The 21,720-nt window shown below is 59.4% G+C and overlaps 6 protein-coding genes across 6 annotated transcripts in view; 3 read left to right on the top strand and 3 right to left on the bottom strand.

The window, feature by feature from the left end:
• ETH_00012910 (zinc finger (C3HC4 RING finger) protein, putative) overlaps window positions 1–1,042 on the bottom strand; it is a gene marked incomplete at both ends in the record, with an annotated part of 1,627 nt that extends 585 nt beyond the window's left edge. Inside the window, one exon of the mRNA XM_013372508.1 lies at window positions 211–1,042. Coding sequence (XP_013227962.1) covers window positions 211–1,042 — 832 coding nt within the window. The remainder of the gene's footprint in view (window positions 1–210) is intronic.
• A 3,056-nt stretch (window positions 1,043–4,098) lies between these two features.
• Window positions 4,099–4,596, top strand: ETH_00012905 (uncharacterized protein; the record flags this gene model as incomplete). Its single annotated transcript, XM_013372507.1, has 1 exon — window positions 4,099–4,596. The coding sequence occupies one exon, from the start codon at window positions 4,099–4,101 to the stop codon at window positions 4,594–4,596; it is 498 nt and encodes a 165-aa protein (XP_013227961.1).
• Window positions 4,597–4,620: 24 nt separating this feature from the next.
• On the bottom strand, window positions 4,621–4,950 carry ETH_00012900 (uncharacterized protein; the record flags this gene model as incomplete). Its single annotated transcript, XM_013372506.1, has 1 exon — window positions 4,621–4,950. The coding sequence occupies one exon, from the start codon at window positions 4,948–4,950 to the stop codon at window positions 4,621–4,623; it is 330 nt and encodes a 109-aa protein (XP_013227960.1).
• Window positions 4,951–6,047: 1,097 nt separating this feature from the next.
• On the top strand, window positions 6,048–10,533 carry ETH_00012895 (uncharacterized protein; the record flags this gene model as incomplete). The annotated part of the gene is made up of 7 exons (XM_013372505.1): window positions 6,048–7,491; window positions 7,736–7,992; window positions 8,289–8,805; window positions 9,008–9,406; window positions 9,721–9,957; window positions 10,225–10,459; window positions 10,509–10,533. The coding sequence occupies 7 exons, from the start codon at window positions 6,048–6,050 to the stop codon at window positions 10,531–10,533; spliced, it is 3,114 nt and encodes a 1,037-aa protein (XP_013227959.1).
• Window positions 10,534–12,215: 1,682 nt separating this feature from the next.
• On the bottom strand, window positions 12,216–16,109 carry ETH_00012890 (uncharacterized protein; the record flags this gene model as incomplete). The annotated part of the gene is made up of 11 exons (XM_013372504.1): window positions 12,216–12,356; window positions 12,907–12,950; window positions 13,098–13,158; window positions 13,346–13,501; window positions 13,667–13,788; window positions 13,990–14,106; window positions 14,354–14,441; window positions 14,717–14,784; window positions 15,032–15,256; window positions 15,631–15,699; window positions 15,971–16,109. 11 exons carry the CDS (start codon window positions 16,107–16,109, stop codon window positions 12,216–12,218), a joined length of 1,230 nt encoding a protein of 409 aa, XP_013227958.1.
• Window positions 16,110–17,286: 1,177 nt separating this feature from the next.
• ETH_00012885 (uncharacterized protein) overlaps window positions 17,287–21,720 on the top strand; it is a gene marked incomplete at both ends in the record, with an annotated part of 6,032 nt that continues 1,598 nt past the window's right edge. The window contains 6 exons of the mRNA XM_013372503.1: window positions 17,287–17,824; window positions 18,051–18,205; window positions 18,400–18,510; window positions 19,226–19,530; window positions 20,023–20,202; window positions 20,452–21,718. Of these exons, the coding sequence (XP_013227957.1) occupies window positions 17,287–17,824; window positions 18,051–18,205; window positions 18,400–18,510; window positions 19,226–19,530; window positions 20,023–20,202; window positions 20,452–21,718 (2,556 nt within the window). The remainder of the gene's footprint in view (window positions 17,825–18,050; window positions 18,206–18,399; window positions 18,511–19,225; window positions 19,531–20,022; window positions 20,203–20,451; window positions 21,719–21,720) is intronic.

Below are 21,720 nucleotides of genomic sequence, written 5' to 3'. Positions count from 1 at the left end.
CCCGGGGGGCCCCCGGGGGGCCCCCGGGGGCCCCCGGGGGGAAGAATACGAGGGGGCAGCGGAGGGGGCAGGAGGCGCGGGTGTTGAGCCAGCGGGCGATGCATGCGGAGTGGAAGAAGTGGGCGCAGGGCAGCGCGCGGAGAAGGTCTTGGGGAAGAAAGTCCGAAAGGCAAATGGCGCATGCAGCGGGGGGCGCTGGGGTGTACGTACACCGCAGCTGGGCCCAGGGCACGGGCCGCAGGCGCTGCAGCAGCTGCAGCGGGAGCGCGCAGCTGGCGAGGGGCTCGTTGCGGAAGAGCCGCTGCAGCTGCTGCTCCGGCAGCAGCAGCGCCAGCAGGAAGCCCGCGGCCGACAGCAGCAGCAGCAGCACGCTCGGGCCCAGCAGCGACAGGAAGCCCAGCACCAGCGCCGCCATGTACCGGCACAGCAGCGGCGCGCTGCTGCTGCTGCTGCTGCTGCTGCTGCTGCTGCGTGCGGCCGCGCTGCAGCTGCCGTCCGTGTACATGGCGTGCAGCGCAGCAAACATCACGCTGCAGCAGCAGCACCACGCCAGCCGCGCCAGCTGCCAGCAGCAACTCCGCAGCAAACTCGCCAGCTCCTGGTCCACTGGTCTGGACCACCACACCAGCCGCAGGTCCCGCACCCGCTGCAGCACGCAGCAGCAGCAGCACAGCCGCACCGCCGAGGCCCCCAGCAGCAGCAGCAGCAGCGGGAAGTACGCCAGGCCCCACAGCGGGCCCTCCTCCTGCAGCACAGAGTACAGCAGCACCCCCAAGTGCGCCCCACACATCGCAGCAGCAGCAGCAACTGCTGCTGCTTCCCAGTAAAACAAAAAGTCCAGACACACGCGCACTCCCAGCACCCCCCGCGGCAGCCGCAGCGTACATACACCTCGCCGCCGCCTCCTGCTGCTGCTGCTGCTGCTGCTGCTGCTGCTGCTGCTGCAACCCACAGATAAGTACCGCCGCCGCAAGTGCGGATCCGCCCCCGCCCGCACCATCCACAGCGGCAGCCCCCAGTACTTCATCAACCGCTCCAGCATTTTCGAACTGCTGCTGCTGCTGCGCTGCTGCTGCTGCTGCTGCTGCTGCTGCTGTTGCTGTTGCTGTTGCTGGAGGCAGAAGGACCCCACATTACAGCGCGCGACGAAACGGCCCCGCCGCAGGGGAGGCGCAGTGCAACGCGCAGCAGCTCCGCCAAAGGGCCAAGCTGTTGCTGCTGCTGCTGCTGCTGCTGCTGCTGCTCTCGGGACTGGGGCTTCTCGGGGAGGGTTTGCTGGCTGCGTCTGGGGCAGCCGCTGCTGCGCGTCGCCGCGGAGTTGACTGCAGCCGGAAGGGAAGCAGTCCGCTGCTGCAGCGGCTCGCTGCTGCTGCTGCTGCTGCTGCAGCAAAGGGCGGCGCTGCTGCTGAGCCGCAAAAGCACAAATGCGACAGAGGGGAAATGAAAGAGAAGCAGCAAATGAAGGAAATAGCAGCAAAGGGGAAAGGCGAGTTTGTCTCAGTGGGCTCCGCCACAGCCAGCGGGGGAGCGCGCGCGCCCGGATGCAGGAGAAGAAAGGGTTTTTTGAAGGAAATAAGAAATTAAATGTTTTAATAAAATGTTTTATGTTTTAAATTCCATCTACTGCAGCAAATTGCACCGCGGGAGAGCCGCAGGGCCCCTCAGAACGAGCCCCCCGTGGCTGCCGAGCCTCGTGCCCGGCGACGCGCCGATTGTGGCTCTCCGTCGGGGCTTTTTTTCCCCTTTTTCGCAGCTTCGAAAGTCTTTTAATTATGATTTAAATGCCAATTGAGTCGACCCAACTCGCCCTCAGCAGCAGGAAAAAAAACGGAGAAATTCCGCGGCGAACGGCCGGCGGACGTGGGTGGTTTGGTTAGGGTGTACAGACACCCCAAGTCGGCGCTGGCAAGCGCTCCAAAGTCTCCTCTGCAGACTTTTCAATTCAGAACATTTTTATTTCTTCTTTTTCCTCTTCAATTGCAGCTTCCGCGAGCACGTTCTGCATTTAAAAGTCCTCGCGCCCCCACTTCGGGTGTCTGTACACCCCAGAGCGCTGGCGCCCGCCACAAACGCCCCAGCTGTCTGTACACCTCCAGCCCCCCCTCCTACGCAGCAGCAAAAGAGCTCCATTACTTGTTAATTAAAGTTATTTTGCCTTTTTCTATTTTTCTAGAAGCAGCTGGAGGCGAGCTGCTGCGATGCAGCACCACTCTACCAGACACGGCAGCTTGCTGCTGCTGCTGCTGCTGCTGCTGCTGCTGCAGTCCCGCCTCTCCCCAGCTTGAGGCAACAGCAGCAAACACCTCTCCAAGGCAGCAGCGACTTCTTGCTGCTGCACTAAAGGGCCCCCTAGCTATGGCTAGCAGCACAAAGGCCGAGGCCTCCGCACCTAGCCATGGCTAGCTGCAGCAGCTGCAGCAGCTGCAGCTGCTCAGCAGCTGCAGCTGCTCAGCAGCTGCAGCAGCTGCAGCTAGCCAGGGCAAGACACAGCCAGCAGCAGCTAGCTACGGCCAAGTGCAGCGAACCTCAGGTAGCAGCAGCAAGCCACGGCAAGCAGCAGCAAACCACAGCTGGCAGCAGCAAGCCACCACTAGCAGCAGCAAACCACAGCTAGCAGCAGCACGCCACGACCAGCAGCAGCAAGCGAGAGTTAGCAGCAGCTAGTTGCGGCTAGCAGCAGCTGGTTACGGCTAGCAGCAGCAAGCCACATCTAGCAGCAGCTAGCCTGACTTAGCAGCAGCCAGCAGCGGCGAGCAGCAGCAAGCCACAGCTAGCAGCAGCTAGCCAGAGTTAGCAGCATTTAGCCGTACATAGCAGCAGCTAGCAGCGGCTAGCAGCAGCTAGCCACGCCTAGCAGCAGCTAGCCACAGACAGCAGCAGCTAGCAGTCGATAGCAGCAGCTAGAAGTGCCTAGCAGCAGCTAGCCATATCTAGCAGCAGCTAGCCATATCTGACAGCAGCTAGCCATATCTAGCTGCAGCTAGCTATATCTAGCTACAGCTAGCCATATCTAGCAGCAGCTAGCCATATATAGCAGCAGCTAGCCACGGCTAGCAGCAGCTAACCATATGCAGCAGCAGCTAGCCAAGGACAGCAGCAGATGGGTTTGGCGCTGAGGTGTACATACACCCCGCGGTGTCTGTACAGCCCGCCGTCGCCAGCTAGCTAGCAGCTAGCCAGCAGCTGCTGCTGCTGCTGGAGTCGGTGTGCTGCTGCAGCAGACGTGCTGCTGCAGTAGTGTGCTGCTGCAGCAGATGAGATAGCTAGCAGCTAGCTAGCAGCTAGCTGCCGTAAATATAAATATTTTTAATTGGCAACTTGCTGCGCGAAGTGAAGAAGCAAAGACCTGTTCAAACACGCCAGGGAAGCAGCAGCAGCAAATTAAGAAAGTTGAAGCAGCAGCAGCAGCAGCAGCAGCAGCAGCACGCCGCGGCGTTCAAACTTTGCAGCTGAGGTGTACGTACACCTCGCGCTGTTTCCCCTCCTACTTTTTGCTTGCCTCCCTATTACGCTCTAAATCTGCTGCTGCTGCTGCTGCAGATGTGCTGCAGCAGCAGAAGTGCTGCAGCAGCAGAAGTGCCGCAGCAGCAGAATTGCTGCAGCAGCAGCCTGTGCCGACCGCAGCGAGCAGCAAAATGGACAAAATAAAGATATGAAGAAATAAATAAATAGAATGAAAAATAAATAAATAAATAAACAATAAAATAAATAAATTTAATTAAATAAAATGTCAATGTTGCAAAGCTCGCAGCAGCGCAGCAACCATCCAGGGGCCCCCGCCCTCAGAGGGTTTAGGGGGCCCCCCTCACTCGTGCTGCTGCTGCTGCAGCCTTGTTGCTGCTGCTGCTGCTGCAGCAGCAGCTCTCTCAAGCCCGCCCCAACAGCGCAGCTGCTGGGGGCCCCACGCCTGCCTCTTGCTGCCTTGTGGGGGCCCCCTGGGGGCCCCCCAGGGGCCCCCAAAAGAGCCCCGGGGGGCCCCCCGGGGGCCCCCGGAGGCCCCCAAAAGAGCCCCCGGGGCCCCCGAAGGGCCCCCTAGGGGCCCCCGGGGGCCCCCAGGGGCCCCCCGGGGCCCCTAAAAAGGTGCAGGAGTCAGCTAGAATGGGGGGGGGGCCCCCAGGGGCCCCCAGGGGCCCCCCGGGGCCCCTGAAAAGGTGCAGGAGTCAGCTAGAATGGGGAGGGGGCCCCCAGGGGGGCCCCCGCGAGCTCGAGAGCAGCAAGAAGCTCCGGTGCAGCAGGAAGGGGAGAGAGGCCCCTGCGGTGTCTGTCCAGTGCACTCCAAATGAGATCTCTTTCGTAATAAATTTCAAAAGCTCCTGTCTGCAGCAGAAAGCTGCTGCAGACAGCAGCAGCAACAAAAACAGCAGCAACGAGCAGCAGGCGGTTGGCCTCCGCTGCTGCTGCTGCTGCGGCGGCGCGCTCGCGCGGCAGCAGCAGCGGCAGCAGCTGCCGCGGCAGCAGCAGCAGCAGCAGCAGCAGCCAGCGCGCCCCGCTCACAGCAGCCCCCAGCAGCTGCAGCAGCAAACAGGGACGGTAGGGCTGCTGCAGCACGCGGAAACCCTCCAAAGTCCCCAAGTGGTATTCCAAGAAACTCTTTAGCTGCTGCAGTGCTGCTGCTGAGCCTCAGGAGGGGCAATACTGCACAGTGACTTGGTGTGGGGTGATGGCCTGCGGCAGCGGGTTCTGCGCCTCCAGCAGCCAGCCCCACCTGCTGCTGCTGCTGCTGCTGCTGCTGCTGCTGCTGCTGCTGCTGCTGCTGGGGGGGGGCTCGCTGCTCAGGCTGCTCAGCGCAGACAGCAGCGAAGGCACCGCCAGCAGCGCACCCAGCACCAGCAGCGCGACCAGCGCGCCGCCCTCTTGCCGCTGCTGCCGCTGTTGCTGCTGCTGCTGCTGCTGCTGCTGCGGCCGCAACTCACGGCCAGAGGCCCCCTGGCCCCCCTCGGGACCCTCCATTGCCCCTTTTAATTGTATTTGTGTATTTTAATTCCGAAAATTCAACTTCGATGCAAAAAGGAAAGAAAATGACCGGCGAATTCCCGCGGCGGCGCCTCTGCAGCAGCGAGAGGTGTACATACACCCCAGGCAGCTGCAGCACACCTGCCCGCAGCTCTTCTTAAATATATTTCTTTTCTTCTAAACCAAAAGAGAAATTAATTTAATGCATTTGCTCCTTCCAAAGAAGGCCTCCAGCGCTGCAGCAGCTGCTGCGGCGGCTGCTGCTGCTGCTGCTTTGCTGCGCCGCTGCGGCCCCGCCCGCCGCTGCTGCTGCTGCTGCTGCTGGCAGGCGGGCCCCACAGCTGCTGCTGCTGCCTACACTGCACAGACCACTCGTAGGGCCCCCTGCTGCTGCTGCTGAAATGCAGCGCAGCAGCAGCAATTTGTCCGCATATTTATTAATGTTTTTTTATTATAAAATTTTGAAGCAGCAACAGCTGCAGCAGCAGCAGCTGGGAAGCAGCAGCAGCTGCTGCTGCTGCGCAGATTGCTGCTGCGAGGACAGTGGTCCGCGTCGGCAGCGGCCCCCACACTGCAGCAGAAGCAGCAGAAGCAAATGGAAATGCAGCAACAGAAGCTGCAGCAAGACTCACAGCAAAATCGGCAGTCTTAAGGAAAGCAGCAGCAGAAGCTGCAGCAGGAGCAGGAGCAGCAACAGCAGCAGCTGCTGCTGCTGCGTCCTCAGGAGAGACACATTGAGTCCTCCCCTGTTAGCAGCAGCAGCTCAAATTTGCTGCTGCTGCTGCTACTGCTGCTGCTTTTAAAAAGTGTGCATGTGCTGCGGTAAGCTCGAGCCACCAGCAACAGGGGACTGAAGCAAGCCACACAACAACTGCAGCAGCAGCAGCAGCAGCAGCAGCAACAGCAACAGCAGCACAAGTGACAACGGCAAAGCCCGCAGCAAAAACAGGAGCGACAACCGCGGCAGCAGCAGCAGCAATAGCAAAGCTTGCAGCAGCAGCAGCAACAACTGCAGCAGCAACAACTGCAGCAGCAACTGCAGCAGCAACTGCAGCAGCAACTGCAGCAGCAGCAGCAAAGGCAGAGGAAGCAAGATGGCGTCGCTGCTGCGGAGGGGGAAGGCTACGCCTTCCATGCCAGCAGCAAAAGCAGCAGCAAAGCCTGAAGCAGCAGCAGCAGCAAAGCCTGCAGCAGCAGCAGCAAAGACGAAAGCCCCGCTGACACTGAAGGAGAGACAGAAGCAGCAGCAAGAGCTGCGGGAGCGGCTGCTGCAGCAGCAGAAGCAGCAGCAAGGGAAGCCTTTTGCTGCTCCCAAAATTAAAGCCAAATTTGTCTCTCAAGTCAAGAAACCTGTTGCTGCACTGGACGCAGCAGCAGCAAAACCAGCAGCAGCAGCAGCAGCAGCAGCAAAGCCAGCAGCAGCAGCAGCAGTAAAACCAGCAGCAGCCGCAGCGAAACCTGCAGCACCAGCAAAGCCTGCACCAGCGGGAGCAGCAAAACCAGAGGCAGCAGCAGCAGCAGCAAAGCCAGCAGCAGCGAAGCCTGCAGCACCAGGAGCAAAGCTTGTGGGGAAAGCGCCTCCTGCTGCTGCTGCTGCTGCTGATTCCAAGGGCCCGCCAGCAGCAGCAGCAAAGCCCGAAGCAGCAGCAGCAGCAGCAGGAAAAACAGCAGCAGCTGCAGCATCTCCACCAGCTGCAAAGCCTGTTGCAGCAGACGCAGCAGCAGGGGCCCCCAAGGGGCCCCCGGTGCCCCCAGGGGCCCCCAAGGGGCCCCCGGTGCCCCCAGGGGCCCCCAAGGGTCCCAGTCTTAAGGTAGATGTGAAGCCTAAGGGGCCCCCGGGGGCCCCCAAGCCCCTGGGGGTTGAAATAAAGCCAAAGGGGCCCCCGGGGGCCCCCACAGCAAAAATTGAAATAAAGCCAAAGGGGCCCCCGGGGGGCCCCCCGGGCCCCAAGGAAGCAGGGGCCCCCAAGGGGCCCCCAGAGTCTGCTGCAGTTAAGTCGAAGCCGGGGCCCCCGGGGGCCCCCAAGGGGGCCCCCAAGGGGGCCTCCGAGGAGGGGGCAAAGCTGGGTGCGAAGCCAGCAGCAGCAGCAGCAAAGACCGCAGCAAAAGGAGACGCAGCAGCAGCAGCAGCAGCAGCAGCAAAGCCTGCAGCAGGGGGCCCCGCCCCCCGGAAAACCCTGGCAGATTTGCTGGCAGCAGAAAAGAAAAAAATGGCCCCTAGGAAAACCCTTGCTGAACTTTTGGGTACTAAGGGGGCCCCCGAGGGAGGCCCCCCTAAGGAGGGGGCCCCCGGGGGCCCCGCAGCAGCAGCAGCAGCAGCGGGGGACGCTGGCGGTGCTGCGAAGCAGCAGCCGGTGAGCGAGGAAGCAGCAGCAGCAGCAACAGCAGTGGCTGCGTTTGCTGCTGCTAACCCCGAAGATTTTGCTGCTTCTCTCATTTCTGCTGCTGGCAAAAAAGCAGAAATTCTTTCGAAGTTGAAAACCCTAAACCCTAGCCTTCCCGAGGCGGCGCTGGCCACGGCCCTCAAGAAGCTCCCGGGTCCGCGAGGGTTTAGGGTTTAGGGTTTAGGGTTTAGGGTTTGGGGGTTGGGGTTTGGGGTTTGGGGTTTAGGGTTTGGGGGTACACACAGGGAGCTCTCTGCCCAGCACTTGTACCTGCAGATACTTCCGCTGCCCCCTGAGGGTTTAGGGTTTAGGGTTTAGGGTTTAGAGTTTGGGGTTTGTTGCGTGTGTTTTGCTGCTAGCCTCTGAGGCTGCCTTTGTCTCCTTGAGGGTTTACTTAGGAGAGCGTTGGGGGCAAGAGCGTAAGAGGCTTCTTGCTGCTGCTGCTGCTGCTGCTGCTGCTCCAAAGGCAGCGGGGGCCCCCGAGGGGCCCCCAACCTCTAAAGGGGGGCCCCCTGCAGAGGCCTCTAAGGCAGGGGCCCCCAAGGATACCCCCGCAGCTAAGGGGGCCCCCGGGGCCCCGGGGGCCCCCAAGTCCCCGGGGGCCCCCGAAGCCAAGGGGGCCCCACAAGCCAAGGGGGCCCCCCAGGAGAAGAGGGTTTATCTGTTGAGGGTTTAGCTCGAAAGGCAATGACTGCAATGCCTAAAGTGTGCGAGGCGAAGACTTGGCAAGAAGCTGCGGAGGTCTATGCAGGCGCGCAAACCCTAAACCCTAAACCCTAAACCCTAGCTGCAAGGGGCTCCTGCGACCCCTGCGAAAACCCTTTCTCCTGGATGCTTCCGCGGGCTCTTTGACTTTAGGGTATTTGTACTAGCTTTGTGCGCGACAAGAGCTGGGGTTTAGGGTTTAGGGTTTAGGGTTTAGGGTTTAGGGTTTAGGGTTTGGGCGCAGAGTGCAGCCTCGCGGCTGCGGCTGTTCTTTCGGAGTGGAGGAAAACTCATCCAGAAGAATTTGAAAAGGAAATCGGCAAAGACTTGGTGCAGCAGCAAACTGCAAAACTCAAGCAGCAGCAGCAGCAGCAGCAGCAGCAGCAGCCGAAGCAGCAGCAGGAGCCGAAGCAGCAGCTGCAGCCGCAGCAGCCGAAGCAACAGCAGCAGCAGCAGCAGTCGAAGCAACAGCAGCAGCAGCAGCCGAAGCAGCCGCAGCAGCAGCAAGAGCAGAAACACGAGGAGGGGCAGAAGAAGGCGGAGCCGGAGAAGCAGGAGCAGGAGCAGCAGCAGGCGCAGCAGCAGGACCAGCAGCAGCAGCAGCAACAGCAGCAGCAGCAGCAGAGTGCTGATGCTGCTGCTTCTCCAACTTCATTTCTTTCCAAATTCCCCACAGGCCTCCCAAATGATTTAAAGGAAAAAATAAAAAAACAAAAAACCAGAGACCCGGACAAGGCAGTGCTGCTTCTTCAAGATTCCTTAGGTCTGCTGCTGCTGCATTTGCTTCTGCTGCTGCTTCTGCTGCTGCTGCTGCTTTTGCTTCTGCCTATTTTGGTTTGTTCTGCTGGCTTGTGGCGGCGGCAGCTGCTGTTGCTTTGGCGCTGTGGCTGAGCTCCTTGCTGCAGTTGCCTTGACTGCTGCTGCTGTTGCTGCTGTTGCTGTTGCTGCTGCTGCTGCTGCTGCAGACATGGAGCGTTTGGATGTGCTGCTGCCGCTGCTGATATCCATGAACGACTATTTGGCGCTGCTGCTGCTGACTGCGGAGAAGCAGCAAGCCTTGGAAGCAGCAGCAGCGCGACGGCAGCAGCAGCAGCAGCAAGACGCAGCAGCAAAGAAGTCGAGTGCAGCAAAAGCGCGGCCAGGAGCAGCAGCAGCAAAAAGAGACAGCGTTCCTGCTTTTATGACAAGAGGGCGTGTGGGGTTTGCAGCAAAAGCAGCACAAACAACTGCTGCTGCTGCTGCTGCTGCGAAGCAAAAGGAAGCAGCAGGAGAGCAGCAGCTGCGGATGTTTGCTGCTGAGGTGTACAGACACCTCAGCTGCTTCCCACAATTCCTCATCATCGGAGCAGCAAAGAAATGCCTCGGTAATTATTATTATTTTAATTAATTAATTAATTAATTAATTAATTATGTTAATTAATTAATTAACTAGTTAAATTAATTAATTAATTACATCATTAATTAAACTAATTGATGATTTAATTAATTAGTACCACTGCTGCTGCTGCTGCTACTGCTGCTCCTGCTAATACTACTACTACTACCACTGCTGCTGCTGCTACTGTTCCTGCTGCTACTCCTGCTGCTGCTGCTACAACTACCATTGCTGCTGCTGCTGCTACTCCTGCTGCTGCTGCTGCTGCTACTCCTACTGTTGCTGCTGCTGCTGCTGCTGCAGCTGCTGGCGTGCGGCGGCTGGAGTGTCCACTGGTGACGGTGCTGCTGCGGAAGTCGGAGGGCTCGCACGTGCATTTGCTGCTGGTGCACTGGCTGCTGCAGCAGCAGCCGGCGAAGGATTTGCTGCAGCTCAGCAGCACTTGTGCTGCATGCAAAGAAGCTGTAGACATTTTCTTCAGAAGAACTTTAGCTGCGCTGCCCTTCCAGGCCGAGCCAGCCATCTCAGACATACAGTACTGTGCGCTCCTGCTGCTGCTGCTGCTGCTGCTGCTGCTGCATGCTGTGGCTTGCTGCTTCTCCTGCTGCTGCTTCTGCGGCTTCTGCTGCTGCTGCTGCTGCTGCTGCTTATGCTTCTTCTGCTGCTTCTGTTGCGGCCTGCTGCTGCTGCTGCTTGCTGCTGCTGCTGCTTGCTGTTGTTGCTGCTGCTGCGACTACCACGCCCACGCCCCCGCCGCCGCCGCCGCCGCCGCTGTTGCTGCTGCTGCTGCTGCTGCTGCTGCTGCAGGGTACAACTGCGTGCGCTTTTTCTTCCAAGCGGCGTGCTGGGTGTCCCCGCTGGACCGGCTGCGCAGCAGCAAAGTTGCTGCTGCTGCGCTGCGGAAAGCAAAAGAAACTTTTCCTGTTGCTGCTGATGGAATTAAATCTTCTGTGTCTGTCACTCTCGACAAAATCCCCCCCGAAGCAATTTGCTGCTGCCCCTTCCCCGTCCCCATGCGCCACACGGCGCTCGGCGCAGCCAGGTCCGAGGGTTTAGGGTTTAGGGTTAAGGGTTTAGGGTTTGGGGTTTAGGGTTTGGGGTTGGGCTGGGGGATAGGCGCTGCGAGGGTTTGGAGGAAGGGTTTGGGGTTTGGCGGCGAGGCCCTGCGAGGGTTTAGGGTCTGGCTGCTAGCGGATTTGGGACTCTAGGGTTTAGGGTTTAGGGTTTGGGGTTTGGGGGCTAGGAACAATTAGGGTTTAGGGTTTAGTGGCGCTCCACGGAGCCGGCTGCTGCCAGCCCCCCCTCCGCCACCCCCGCCACCCCGCTGCTGCTGCTGCTGCTGCTGCTGCTGCTGCTGCTGCTGCTGCTGCTGCTGCTGCTGCTGCTGCTGCTGCTGCTGCTGCTTAGGGGGGGCGAGGGCGCGGGGAAAACCACAGTGAGCGAAATGAGTTTGGGGGAATTCATTTCGGAGTATCGGCAAAGAGCAAAAGTGAAGTCCGACGAACTCGCCTGGACCCTTTGTGCTGCTGTTTGCGACGAAGACCTCGCCAGCCGCCTGCTTCTCTCGGTCTGCTGCTGCTGCTGCTGCTGCTGCTGCTGCTGCTGCTGCTGCTGCTGCTGCTGCTGCTGCTGCTGCTGCTGATGCTGATGCTGCTGCTGCTGCTGCTGCTGCTGCTGCTGCTGCTGCTGCTGCTGCTGCTGCTGCTGCTGCTGCTGCTGCTGCTGCTGCTGCTGCTGCTGCTGCTGCTGCTGCTGCTGCTGCTGCTGCTGCTGCTGCTGCTGCTGCTGCTGCTGCTGCTGCTGCTGCTGCTGCTGCTGCTGCTGCTGCTGCTGCTGCTGCTGCTGCTGCTGCTGCTGCTGCTGCTGCTGCTGCTGCTGCTGCTGCTGCTGCTGCTGCTGCTGCTGCTGCTGCTGCTGCTGCTCCTGCTCCTGCTGCTGCTGCTGCTGCTGCTGCTGCTGCTGCTGCTGGTGCTGGTGCTGGTGCTGTTGGTGCTGGTGGGTGGTGCTGCGGAGAGGCTCTGCTGCTGCGGGCACAAACTGCCGCTGTTGCTGCTGCTAGGAAGCCCTGCTGCTGCAGCGAGAACCTGTTGCTGCAGCGAGAACCTGCTGATGCAGAACTCCTGCAGCAGCAGCAGTGCTGCAGCAGCAAATGCACTTTCGTTATGCAGCCTGTAGTGCTGTGCGCGTAGTCATCTAAAAAGAAGCCAACAGCTAAAACCCTAAACCCTAAACCCTAAACCCTTTCCAGGGCCTCACATATTTCCTTCAGTTGAAGCCCTACCCACCCTCCACCCCACAAATCGTCTCCCTTTATCCCTCACCATCCATCACCGCCTCTGCTGCCGCTGCTGCTGCTGGTGCTGCTGCTGCTGCTGCTGCTGCAGCTGCTGCAGAGCATGAAGAAGGCGGTGGAGAGGCACTCGGGCAGCGCGACTTTTCGCAGAGTTGAATTTGTGGCTTCTTTGGGGGCCTTTGTGGAACACAGAGTTTGGCTGCAGGTGGAGTTTTACTGGGGGGGCAAGAGTTTGCTGCAGCAGCAGCAGCAGCAGCACGCGCACCACCAGCAGCACCTGCAGCAGCAGCAACGCAGCCTCTTCTTCACCCTCGCAGACCACTTCACTTGGGCTGCTTGAACTTCTTTTATTTTTATTTTTATTGTTATATTTATTTTTTTTTTCAAGTTTCAGCTCCCCACACTTCGGGCTTCAGGTGTACCTACACTGCAGACTGTGGGCAAAAACCCCGAAGCAAAGAAAGCTACTGCTACCACTGCTGCTGCTGCTACTGCTGCTGCTCTGCTACTGCTGCTGCTCTGCCACTGCTGCTAGTGCTGCTGCTGCTGTTCCTGCTGCTGCTGCTGCTGCTGCTGGTGTTTGGTAGGTGCTTAGCAGCGGCTGCACCAGATTGGAGTCCGTGGAAATGCAGCGTCTGAAGGCGAGCTGAAGAAGCAGGCAGCAGCCAGGAGAGTCTTTAGAAAAGCTGCTGCAGCAGCTGCTGCAGCCGTGGCGCTGCTGTCGCGCATGCAGAGTGTGCATGCGTCTGTGCATGCGTCTGTGCATGCAGCGCATGCATGAGGGCGCATGCAGCGCATGCATGCGTCTGCGCATGCGGCACGTGCATGCGGCAGTGCGTGCAGCGCATGCAGGCGCGCGGCTGCGCATGCAGCGCGCGCATGCATGCGGCTGCGCATGCGAAGTCTGTGCAGCCACGGGAGGCGCTCGCAGCCAACGGGCAGCAGCAGCCGCTGCAGCGCAGCAGCCGCTGCAGCGCAGCAGCCGCTGCAGCGCAGCAGCAAGCTGCGCTGCTGCTGAGTTCAAAATGTCAGTTGGCTTTGGCCTGCATGAGCTCCGTCTGGTCTGCGGCCTTCGCTGAACGCGCGGCCATCGGCGCCGGCGAAGGCGTGCTGCGGTAAAATCGCGAAATGTAAACGAAAAACAAAATCACAAGAATAAATATCGATAAGTTTATCAAAAAGTTCCGCAAATACACGTAGCTTTCGCCCGCGGCGGGGGGCCGCGCGTCCGCCGTTTCTTCTGAATCCGCACAAGCCGCAACTTGAACTCCCCCGATCCTCCGCTTTCCAGTGCGAACTTGGGGAAGAAGAACATATTTTTCTGCACAAAAGGAGCTGCTGCTGCTTAGAAACGTGGATTTAAAAACAAAATTCGAAAAAGACTTACGAACGTCTTGTATTCCGCTGCCCGCGCGGAGCTGGCCGAGCCCTTCGTCGAGGCCGCGAACCTGCGACGCAAACTGCGGGAAAACTCCTCGAAATTCGGAATTTCTAAACTACACAACTTCCAAAAAGAATGCTTAATTTAATTAAAGTGATGCGACTTCTTGAAATGGCCGGATCGGCCGAGTTTCCGGAACTGTGCAAGTTGCACTTCTCAGGTGTATACGCAGCTCGCCCGCCGCGCGCGCTGACCTGCAAAATGTGATTCATCACAACTGCTGTTCTAGCTCCAGCAACCAGGATGCGTTTTTTGATGATTTCGAAGAAGAGAAACTCCGAAGTTCTGTCCAGCACATACACATTTGGCTCGTCCTTCTTCTTCGTCATGCGACTCAGCAGCGGGTAGATCTGCGCAGCAGCAGCAGCAACTCGGCAGCAGCAACAGCCTGCAGCTCTTGTGCTGCCACGCGGAAACAACCGAGCGACAAGAACTGCAGCACTGCAGCAGCAACTGCGAACAGAAGTCCACTCGGGACTTTTAAATTCTAAAAATAAATCTTTTGAACTCCCGACTTCTGCGCAAAGCAAAGCTCGGTTTTCCCGCGCCCAAGATAAAAAATACGTTTCTTTCCGCGCCGCAAATACTGTCTTCTCTTCTTCGTAAAAAGACTTCACCGAATTCACATGCGTCCAACCTGCGCGCCCACGCGAAGCAGCAGCAGCAGCAGCAGCAGCAGCAACAGCAGCAGCGACAGCGGCAGCACGAGGAGCTCTCAGTAGCTGAGCACAGCTTTGCTGCTTGCCTCCAGGCGGCCCCTAGGCGCTGCGTGCCCCGCCCCAGCCACCCCACTTAGGGTTTAGGGTTTAGGGTTTAGGGTTTAGGGTTTGGGGCGCACCTGAGTACCAGAAGGTCTGCCTCTCGCCCATAATCTTTTTGATGAAAGCGCCTTCGATGAACTCGTACAAACTGCTGCGCTGCTTTTCCCGCGTGCCGTCTCCTGCTTCGTATTCGACTGAGACACAGACACGCAACCCCCCTGCCGCTGCTGCTGCTGCTGCTGCTGCTGCTGCAGCTGAGGCCGCTGCTGCTGCGGCTGCTGCTGCTTCTGCAGCAGCAGCGACGGACGCCCGCCGGCTGCAGGCGCCAGCAGCAGTGAGGGCCCGCGAACGGCACTTGCTGCTGCGCCGCGTGCATGCATGCATGCATGCATGCATGCATGCATGCGTGCATGCATGCAGCGGGGTGTATGTACACCGCACCGAAAATGGTCCTGCCGAAGTCGTCTTCCGAAGAGCCCCAGTGGAGGGGCTCGTGCATATCTCCGATGAGATTAATTACATATTTCACCTGAGAAGCAAAAATAAAAGAATAAAAAGCAACTGCTGCTGCTGCTGCTGCTGCTGCATGTTCAGCCGCCAACGCCTCATCTGCTGCTGCTGCTTCCTGCTTTTTTGCGCTGCTGCAGCAGCGCGTGTGTAGCAGCAGCACCTGTGCTGCAGCAGCAGCAGCAGCTGCAACTCGGCAGTTATCTCAACTTCAATTCTTAATCTAATTTAATTTTAAATTCAATTTTATTTTTGTTTTTTAATTTAATTTAATTTTTAATTTTCATTTTGACTCACTGCGTCTGCGTCTGTCGTTTCGATGCCGTGGGGAAAAACAAACTTGTCCGTGCGTATCACAGGGTCAGCTGCAGCAGCAGCAGCAGCAGCAGCAGCAGCGGGTCAGGTAGCAGCTTCAACAGTAGCAGCAGCAGCAGCAACAGCCGCAGCAGCAAGAGCAGCAGCAGCAGCAGCAGCAAGAGCAGCAGCGCCGCGGCTCCGGCAGCCCGCAGCGTGGAGTGTATGTACAGCTGCTCAGCGCTCGCCCCAAGCCTTCGGCGCAGACAATCCCCCCCAGCAGCAGCAGCAGCAGCAGCAGCAGCAGCAGCAGCAGACCTGGGTCCCTGGGTTCCTGGTTTTTCTCCGGGGCCGTGAGTCTGTAGAAGAAGTAGGTGAGGGCCTCCAGCAAGCAGCCGTCTGCTGCTGCGCTGCTGCTGCTGCAGAGGCTGCGCTGGATTTCCGTATTTGCTGCTGTCGGCGGCGGCGAAGGACAAGTTTGCTGCCGCTGGAAGTGCAGCGGCGCAGTCAGCGGGTACTTCTCCGTCACGCGGTGCGCCCAGCCTGCAGCAGCAGCAGCAGCAGCAGCAGGGGGAGCGGCAGCAGCAGCAGGTGACGCGGCAGCAGCAGCAGCTGACGTGGCAGCGGCAGCAGCTAGAAGCAGCAGCAGGTGCAGCAGCAGCAGGTGGGTGGGGCAGCAGCAGCAGGTGAAGCGGCAGCAGCAGCGGGTAGAGCAGCAGCAGCAGCAGCGGGAAGAGCAGCAGCAGCAGCAGGCGCAGCTGCAGCAACAGTAGTTCAATTGCAGCAGCAGCAGGTGAAGCAGCAGCAACACCAATTACGGAGACGGCAGCAGCAGCAGCAGAAGCTGCAGCTGATACCCTAAAGGCAGAAACAGTAGCAGCAACAGCAGCAGCAGCAGCAGCAGCAGCAACTCCTACCGGACACATCTGCTACGTCCTTTCCGTTGAGCAACCGGCGGAGCGCTTGGTTCGCTTGCATTGTCAGACCTGAGAAGCACTCAAACCCTAAACCCTAAACCCTAAACCCTAAACCCTAAACCCTAAACCCTCGAAGGCAGCAGAGGGGGTGGGGCTCGAGGGGAAAAGTTTGAAAAATAAAAATGAAAAATGAGGACAAGACACAGGCATTCGGGTGTACGTACACCCGGTGGGCCTGCTGCTGCAGCACGCCGCTGGAATTGCTGCTGCTGCTGCTGCTACTGCTGCTGCTGCTGCTGCTGCACTGCAGCAGAACACGGGTGGGGTGAACGCACACTACCTGATAGAGCTGTCATTGAGATGGCTTCGTGTGCGGGGGCCTCAAAGGCTGCTCCCTTTTGCTGCTGCTGCAGCAGCAGCAGCAGCAGCAGCGCCAGAGCGGCGCTGCTGCTGCTGCGCGCGCGAGAGGCAGCAGCCATCTTCTTCTATGCAAATGGCGGAGCGGAGGTGGCAGCAGCAGCAGCAGCAGCAGCAGCTTCTTCGGTTGTTGCTGCTTCTTGAGGCCTGTTTGCTGCTTCTGCTGCAGCTATTTCGCGAGTTTCTGCAGCCACAGTCACTGCTGCAGCGGCTAAATCAAGTGTGTCTTTGACTCGCCGCCGCTGCTGCTGCTGCTGCTGCTGCTGCTGCTGCTGCGGAAGCTGCTGCAGCTGCAGAGCCCTCACCCGCCTTCGACACGAAAAAAAAGACAAAGCAGCTGACAGCAGGTGTACATACACCCAAATTTCATACACCCGAATTCAGGAAATCCACGCCGCGAACCGAGGCTGCTGCTGCTGCTGCTGCTGCTGCTGCTGCACGCCCCCGCGAACGACTGCAGTCGTTGAAGGCCAGAAACCAAACCCTAAACCCTAAACCCTAAATCCTAAAGGCTCAGTCAACAGTACTTCCATTTTCAAAATGGAACTGCTGCAGTGCTGCGACACTTTCTGTCCCGTCTTGCTGCTGTTTCGTAGGAGCAGCAGCAGCAAGAGCAGCAGCCAGCCCTCTGCGGAGCAGCAGCAGCAGTCGTTCCCGCTGCTGCAGCAGCAGCAGCAGCAGTAGCTTCTGCAGCTACGTAAATCCTTTTGACTTCTTCAGCAGCTAAGAGGCGCTTCACCTGCTGCCTTGGCAGTCCTTGCTGCCTCGAGTTGCTGCAGCTGCTGCAGCTGCTTCAGCAGCAGCGCCTTTGCTGCAGCAGCAGCAGTCGAGTCCCGCTTTTTCGCCCCATCTGCTACACAAGCCAAAGCAGCAGCAGCAGCGCCGTTGCTGCAGCAGCAGCAGCTAACAGCAGCCCTGCAGCGCCAAACTGGGAAGCGAAAAGACCTCGCTCGATCCAGCGGGCCGCAGCAGATGGTGCTGTTTGCTGCTGCAGCAGCTGCAGCAGCTTCTGCTGCCAAACAAGCAGCACTTGTCTAGTCAACAGCAAGACAAATCGCCCCCAAAGACAGCACCACCGCCTGAGCGTTAGCAGCAGCAGCAGCAGCAGCACTCGCTGCGGGAGCAGCAGCAGCGGCAGCCCCAGCAGCAGGGCAGCCCTTTCTGCATTCCCAGCAGCAGCAGCAGGAGTGCAAGCAGCAGCAACAGCAGCAGCAGCAGCTGGCTGCATCTGCGGCAAGAATGGCGCCCGTGCTGCTGCGATCACAGCCGGTGCTGCTGCTGCTGCTGCTGCAGTGCTTCTGGCCGCTTTGGGCCACCGAGAACAGCACCAGCAGTGAGAGCAGCAGCAGCAGCAGCAGCAGCAGTTGTTCGGAGGGAGGAGGGTTTGAAGATCTGTGGGCGCGGCGGCCGGAGACAGAGGAGGAGAGCTTCCAAACCACAGCAGCAGCAGCAGCAGCAGCAGCAGCAGCAGCACGCGAGGCGGAAGCAGAAGTGCTCTCGTTCGAGGAGCCGGGCGGCGTGGGGACGCTGGACGTGGACGCAGCAGCAGCAGCAGCAGCAGGCGCAGCAGCGTACCCGCCGTCAGCGCGGGCGCAGCAGCAGCTGCTGCTGCAGCAGCAGCAGCAGCAGCAGCAGCACGACCAAGACATGCTGGACTTCAAAGAAGCCCTCAAAGCTCAACTTGGAAGAAGTGCAAAACAAGTCCATGGTTTGCGTCAAGACATAAACTGGCTAAAGTCCGCAGTGAAGGACTTGGACCTCACCACCGAAACCCTCAGTAAACCCTAAACCCTAAACCCTAAACCCTAAACCCTAAACCCTAGGCGCTGGCGCGGGCGCTTCGCGCCCGCCCCCGGCTCCCGCCAAACCCTAAACCCTAAACTCTAGGCGCTGCGGCGCAGCAGCTGCTCCGGGCTCGCTGCGGGCCCCGGGCCCGGAAGAGGCTTTGGGGTTTAGGGTTTAGGGTTTAGGGTTTAGGGTTTAGGGTTTAGGGTTTGGCGCAGGCCAGCCGCACCCCTCGCAGCCCCTGCTGGACCTGCTTTCCGAGAAAACCTCTACATTGGAGGAAAGGGTTTTGAATTATATTTCGGGAAACTTTACGGAGTTTAAGGAGCAGCTGGAGGAGCTCATGGCCCTCAAGTTGCTGCCTTTCCACCAGGCAAACCCTAAACCCTAAACCCTAAACCCTAAACCCTCGGCGGCGGCGCCGGGGCCGCGGGTGCGGCGCGACGGCCGCGGGCCCCGCGGCAGCCGCAGCCGCAGGGGCTGCCCTTGGGCTCTGCAGTCAGGCTCCAGGGTTTAGGGTTTAGGGTTTAGGGTTTAGGGTTTAGGGTTTAGGGTTTGCTGCTGCAGGACTACGTAGACACTACTTACCGCGCTGCCTCGCTGGTGACGGACTTGAGGAGAGTCACAGAAGACCTCCGCCGCGTCGAGGCCGAGATCCACGTCATTGCTGGCGAACACGTAGGGTTTAGGGTTTAGGGTTTAGGGTTTAGGGTTTAGGGTTTAGGGTTTATGGTTTAGGGTTTAGGGTTTGGGGCTTGGGGTTTGGGGGGCGGTGGGGCGTGCGGGGTGGGAGGCGCGAGGGCGCTTTTGCGGGGGTGGGGGGCTTGGAGTGTTTGAAGTTAGGGTTTAGGGTTTAGGGTTTAGGGTTTAGGGTTTGGGGTTTGAAGGCGGTTTGGGGCCCTGGGGCTCTTCTGCTAGGGTTTAGGGTTTGGGGTTCGTTCGTGGCCCGTGGGCACTTCAGCGAGGGTTTAGGGTTCAGGGTTTGTAGTTGTTGTGTGGCCCTGGGGCTCCTCAGCTAGGGTTTAGGGTTTAGGGTTTGGGGCTTGCAGGCGGCTGGCGGTCGTGGGCTCTTTGCTTTGCACTTGAGCTAGGGTTTAGGGTTTAGGGTCTAGGGTTTGTGTTCCCCTTCCCCTCGCCTCGCGCCCCTTGTCCCCAGCGCCCTTGTCTCGGGTCCACGCTCTAGGGTTTAGGGTTTAGGGTTTAGGGTTTAGGGTTTAGGGTTTGTGGCGTCGCTTGTTTCTTCGTGGTTCGTTCCCCAGGGTTGCGGCTCCGCCGCAGCGGGCCCCCCCGGGGCCCACGGCCCGTGGCCCAGGGCCGAGGGCTAGGGTCTAGGGTTTAGGGTCTAGGGTTTAGGGTTTAGGGTTTAGGGTTTAGGGTTTAGGGTTTGGCGCAGGTGGAGCGGCTGCGGCAGTGGGCGGGGGAGCAGGCGGCGAAGTTCAAGGAGGCGCTGCGGGAGGCGCAGCCGCGGCTGCTGGCCTCTTTCGAAGAGCAGAAGAAAATGGAACAAACTCGAGTTAATTTTGCAATTTTAGAAGAAATAAAAATAAAAGCAGCAGCAGAAGATGCTTTAAAAGAAATCGAAACCCGAGGGTCTGCGTTTGTGGACCTGGGCGGCTGCTGCTCCGGATACACCGCAATCCACGTCGCCGAGCTGCTGCTGCACGAAGCCGCCAAAATCAACAAAACGGGAAAACGCCTGTGAGATTTCTCTCCGTTTCTTTTTTATTTCCTTTTATTTTGTTTATATTTCATTATTTCGCCTTTTCTCCCGTTTATTTCAAACTTTTCCCCGCAAAAAAACCGCCGCCGACGCCCCCGCCCGCGCAGCCGCTCCGCTGGAAGCTCCCGCCGCCGCTCGCGCCTCCGTGGTCCCAAATTAATGCACTGTGAATGCAAATATAATTATAAATATAATTTCCATATACATGCCAATATTTGCTCGTAAATAAAGATCAAATTCTGGTTGTTAACGCAGCAGCAGCAGCAGCAGCAGCAGCAGCAGCAGGGAGGTGAGGTGTGCATGCGGGAGAGCGGCTGCAGCTGCTACGAAATTTTCTGGATTTTGTTCTCCTGGATAATTTAATAAGAGGATAATTACTAAGTTTGCACTTGCGTGAATATGAGCTGCTGCTGCTGCTGATTTGGTGGTGAATTCGTTTGCTGCTGCAGTGCTGCTGCTGTGTGCTGCAGCATCCCCGTGTTTATAGTCACCGAGCCCGGCCAGCAGCAGCAGCTGCAGCCGCCGCCGCTGCTGCTGGGGCCCCGCGTGCTGCTGCGGGGAGCAGCAGCAGCAGCAGCAGAGAGAAGCAGCAGACAGGCAGCAAACGAAGCAGTCAAGGAGGAGCTCAGGGCCAAGGTCGCCGAGTTCAAGTAAACCCTAAACCCTAAATCAGCGTTTAATGCATTGAAATAAAGCAAAAAATAAACAAACAAATAGACAAACAAACAAACAAATAAATAAACGAGCAAACAAATAAACAAACAAATAATAAATAAACAAAGATGGCCTTGCACAAAGACTGCGTCCCAGTGTATCCCTGGTGAAAAAATGCCGTTTGAAAGCGCCGCCGCAGCAGCAGCAGCAGCAGCAGCAGCAGCAGCAGCGGGTGTGTGCTGCAGGCGCGTGGCTCGCCAGATAACGGAGGAGCTGCTGGAGAAGAAGGGCCCCCGTTTGGTGCGGCTGCTGCCGCAGCTAGCTGGGGACTCCGTGCTGCAGCGGGCTTCTTCTTTGAAGAGAGAAAAGGCCCTAAAGGGTACTAGAAAAAGACTTGCGGGGGCCCCCCTGCAGCTGTGGGGGGCCCCCCAGCAGTCTTTGCTGCCTCCGCTGTTTCTGCTGCAGAAGCTGGTGCTGGCGCACCGCCGCAGCCTGCACCGCGCGCAGCAGCAGCAGCAGCAGCAGCAGCAGCAGCAGCAGGAGGCGCCGGAGGCGCGGGAGGCGCGCGCGCAGCAGCAGCGGCAGCAGCAGCAGCAGCAGCAGGGCTTCTTCCTGCTGGCAGCAGACGGGCTGCTGCTCGAAGGCTCCCGTGTCACCCCACAAGGGGTCTTTTCAATTAAATTGCACTTTCCACCTTTTCCAGTACCCTTGGGGCCCCTCACTTTGCATGCGTTTTATGGCAGGGCCCTCGCCAAGGCCTTCACCTTCATTTTGAGGGGCCCCCGGGGGCCCCCCGACGTGCCCCTCGCCTACACCTTCCCGCCGCCCTTCCCCTCCCCCTGCAGCAGCAGCAGCAGCAGCAGCAGCAGCAGCAGCAGCAGCAGCGGCGGCGGCGGCGGCAGGCAGGAGCAGCAGGCGGCTGCGCACAGCCAGCCGGAGGCCAGCGCGGGCGTCGACGCCGAGCTGCTCGAGCAGCGGCAGCAGCAGCAGCAGCGCCAGCAGATGCTGCTGCTGCAGCAGCAGCAGCAGCAGCACGAAGAGGCCTGCGCCCGCAGCAGCCAACAGTGCCCTGCTGCGCCCCTGCTGCTGCTCCCCAAACACTACAACCCTTTCCAGGGCTGCACCGGGCCCCCCAGAAGCACTTTGGCAGACTTGTACGCCAGCAGCAGCAGCAGCAACGCAGCAGCAGCAGCAGCGGCAAGCCCTGCAGCAGCAGCAGCGGCGGGCGCGGGCGCGCGCGCCGGGGAAGCCAAAGCCGCTGCAGCAGCAGCAGAGGCGCGCGGGGCAGCTCTGCCCGCAGCCAGCAGCAGCGCAGCAGCAGCACTCCCAGCGGCTCTGCTGCCGACAGACCTGCTGCTGCAGCAGCAGCAACCGGACCTGCTGCTGCAGCAGCAGCCAGACCTCCTGCTGCGGCAGCAGCAGCAGCAGGACTTGTATTTGTCCCCAGACGTCGCGCGACTGCAGGCGCTCTCCGAGCAGGAGGACAGGGCAGAAGCAGCAGCAGCAGCAGCCGT

This window comes from Eimeria tenella, genomic scaffold, assembly GCF_000499545.2.
Source record: "Eimeria tenella Houghton genomic scaffold, Eth_scaff10, whole genome shotgun sequence".
Taxonomy (NCBI): Eukaryota; Apicomplexa; class Conoidasida; order Eucoccidiorida; family Eimeriidae; genus Eimeria; species Eimeria tenella.
The sequence above is the reverse complement of the archived record's forward strand: the minus strand, read 5'-3'. Positions and strand labels throughout refer to the sequence as shown.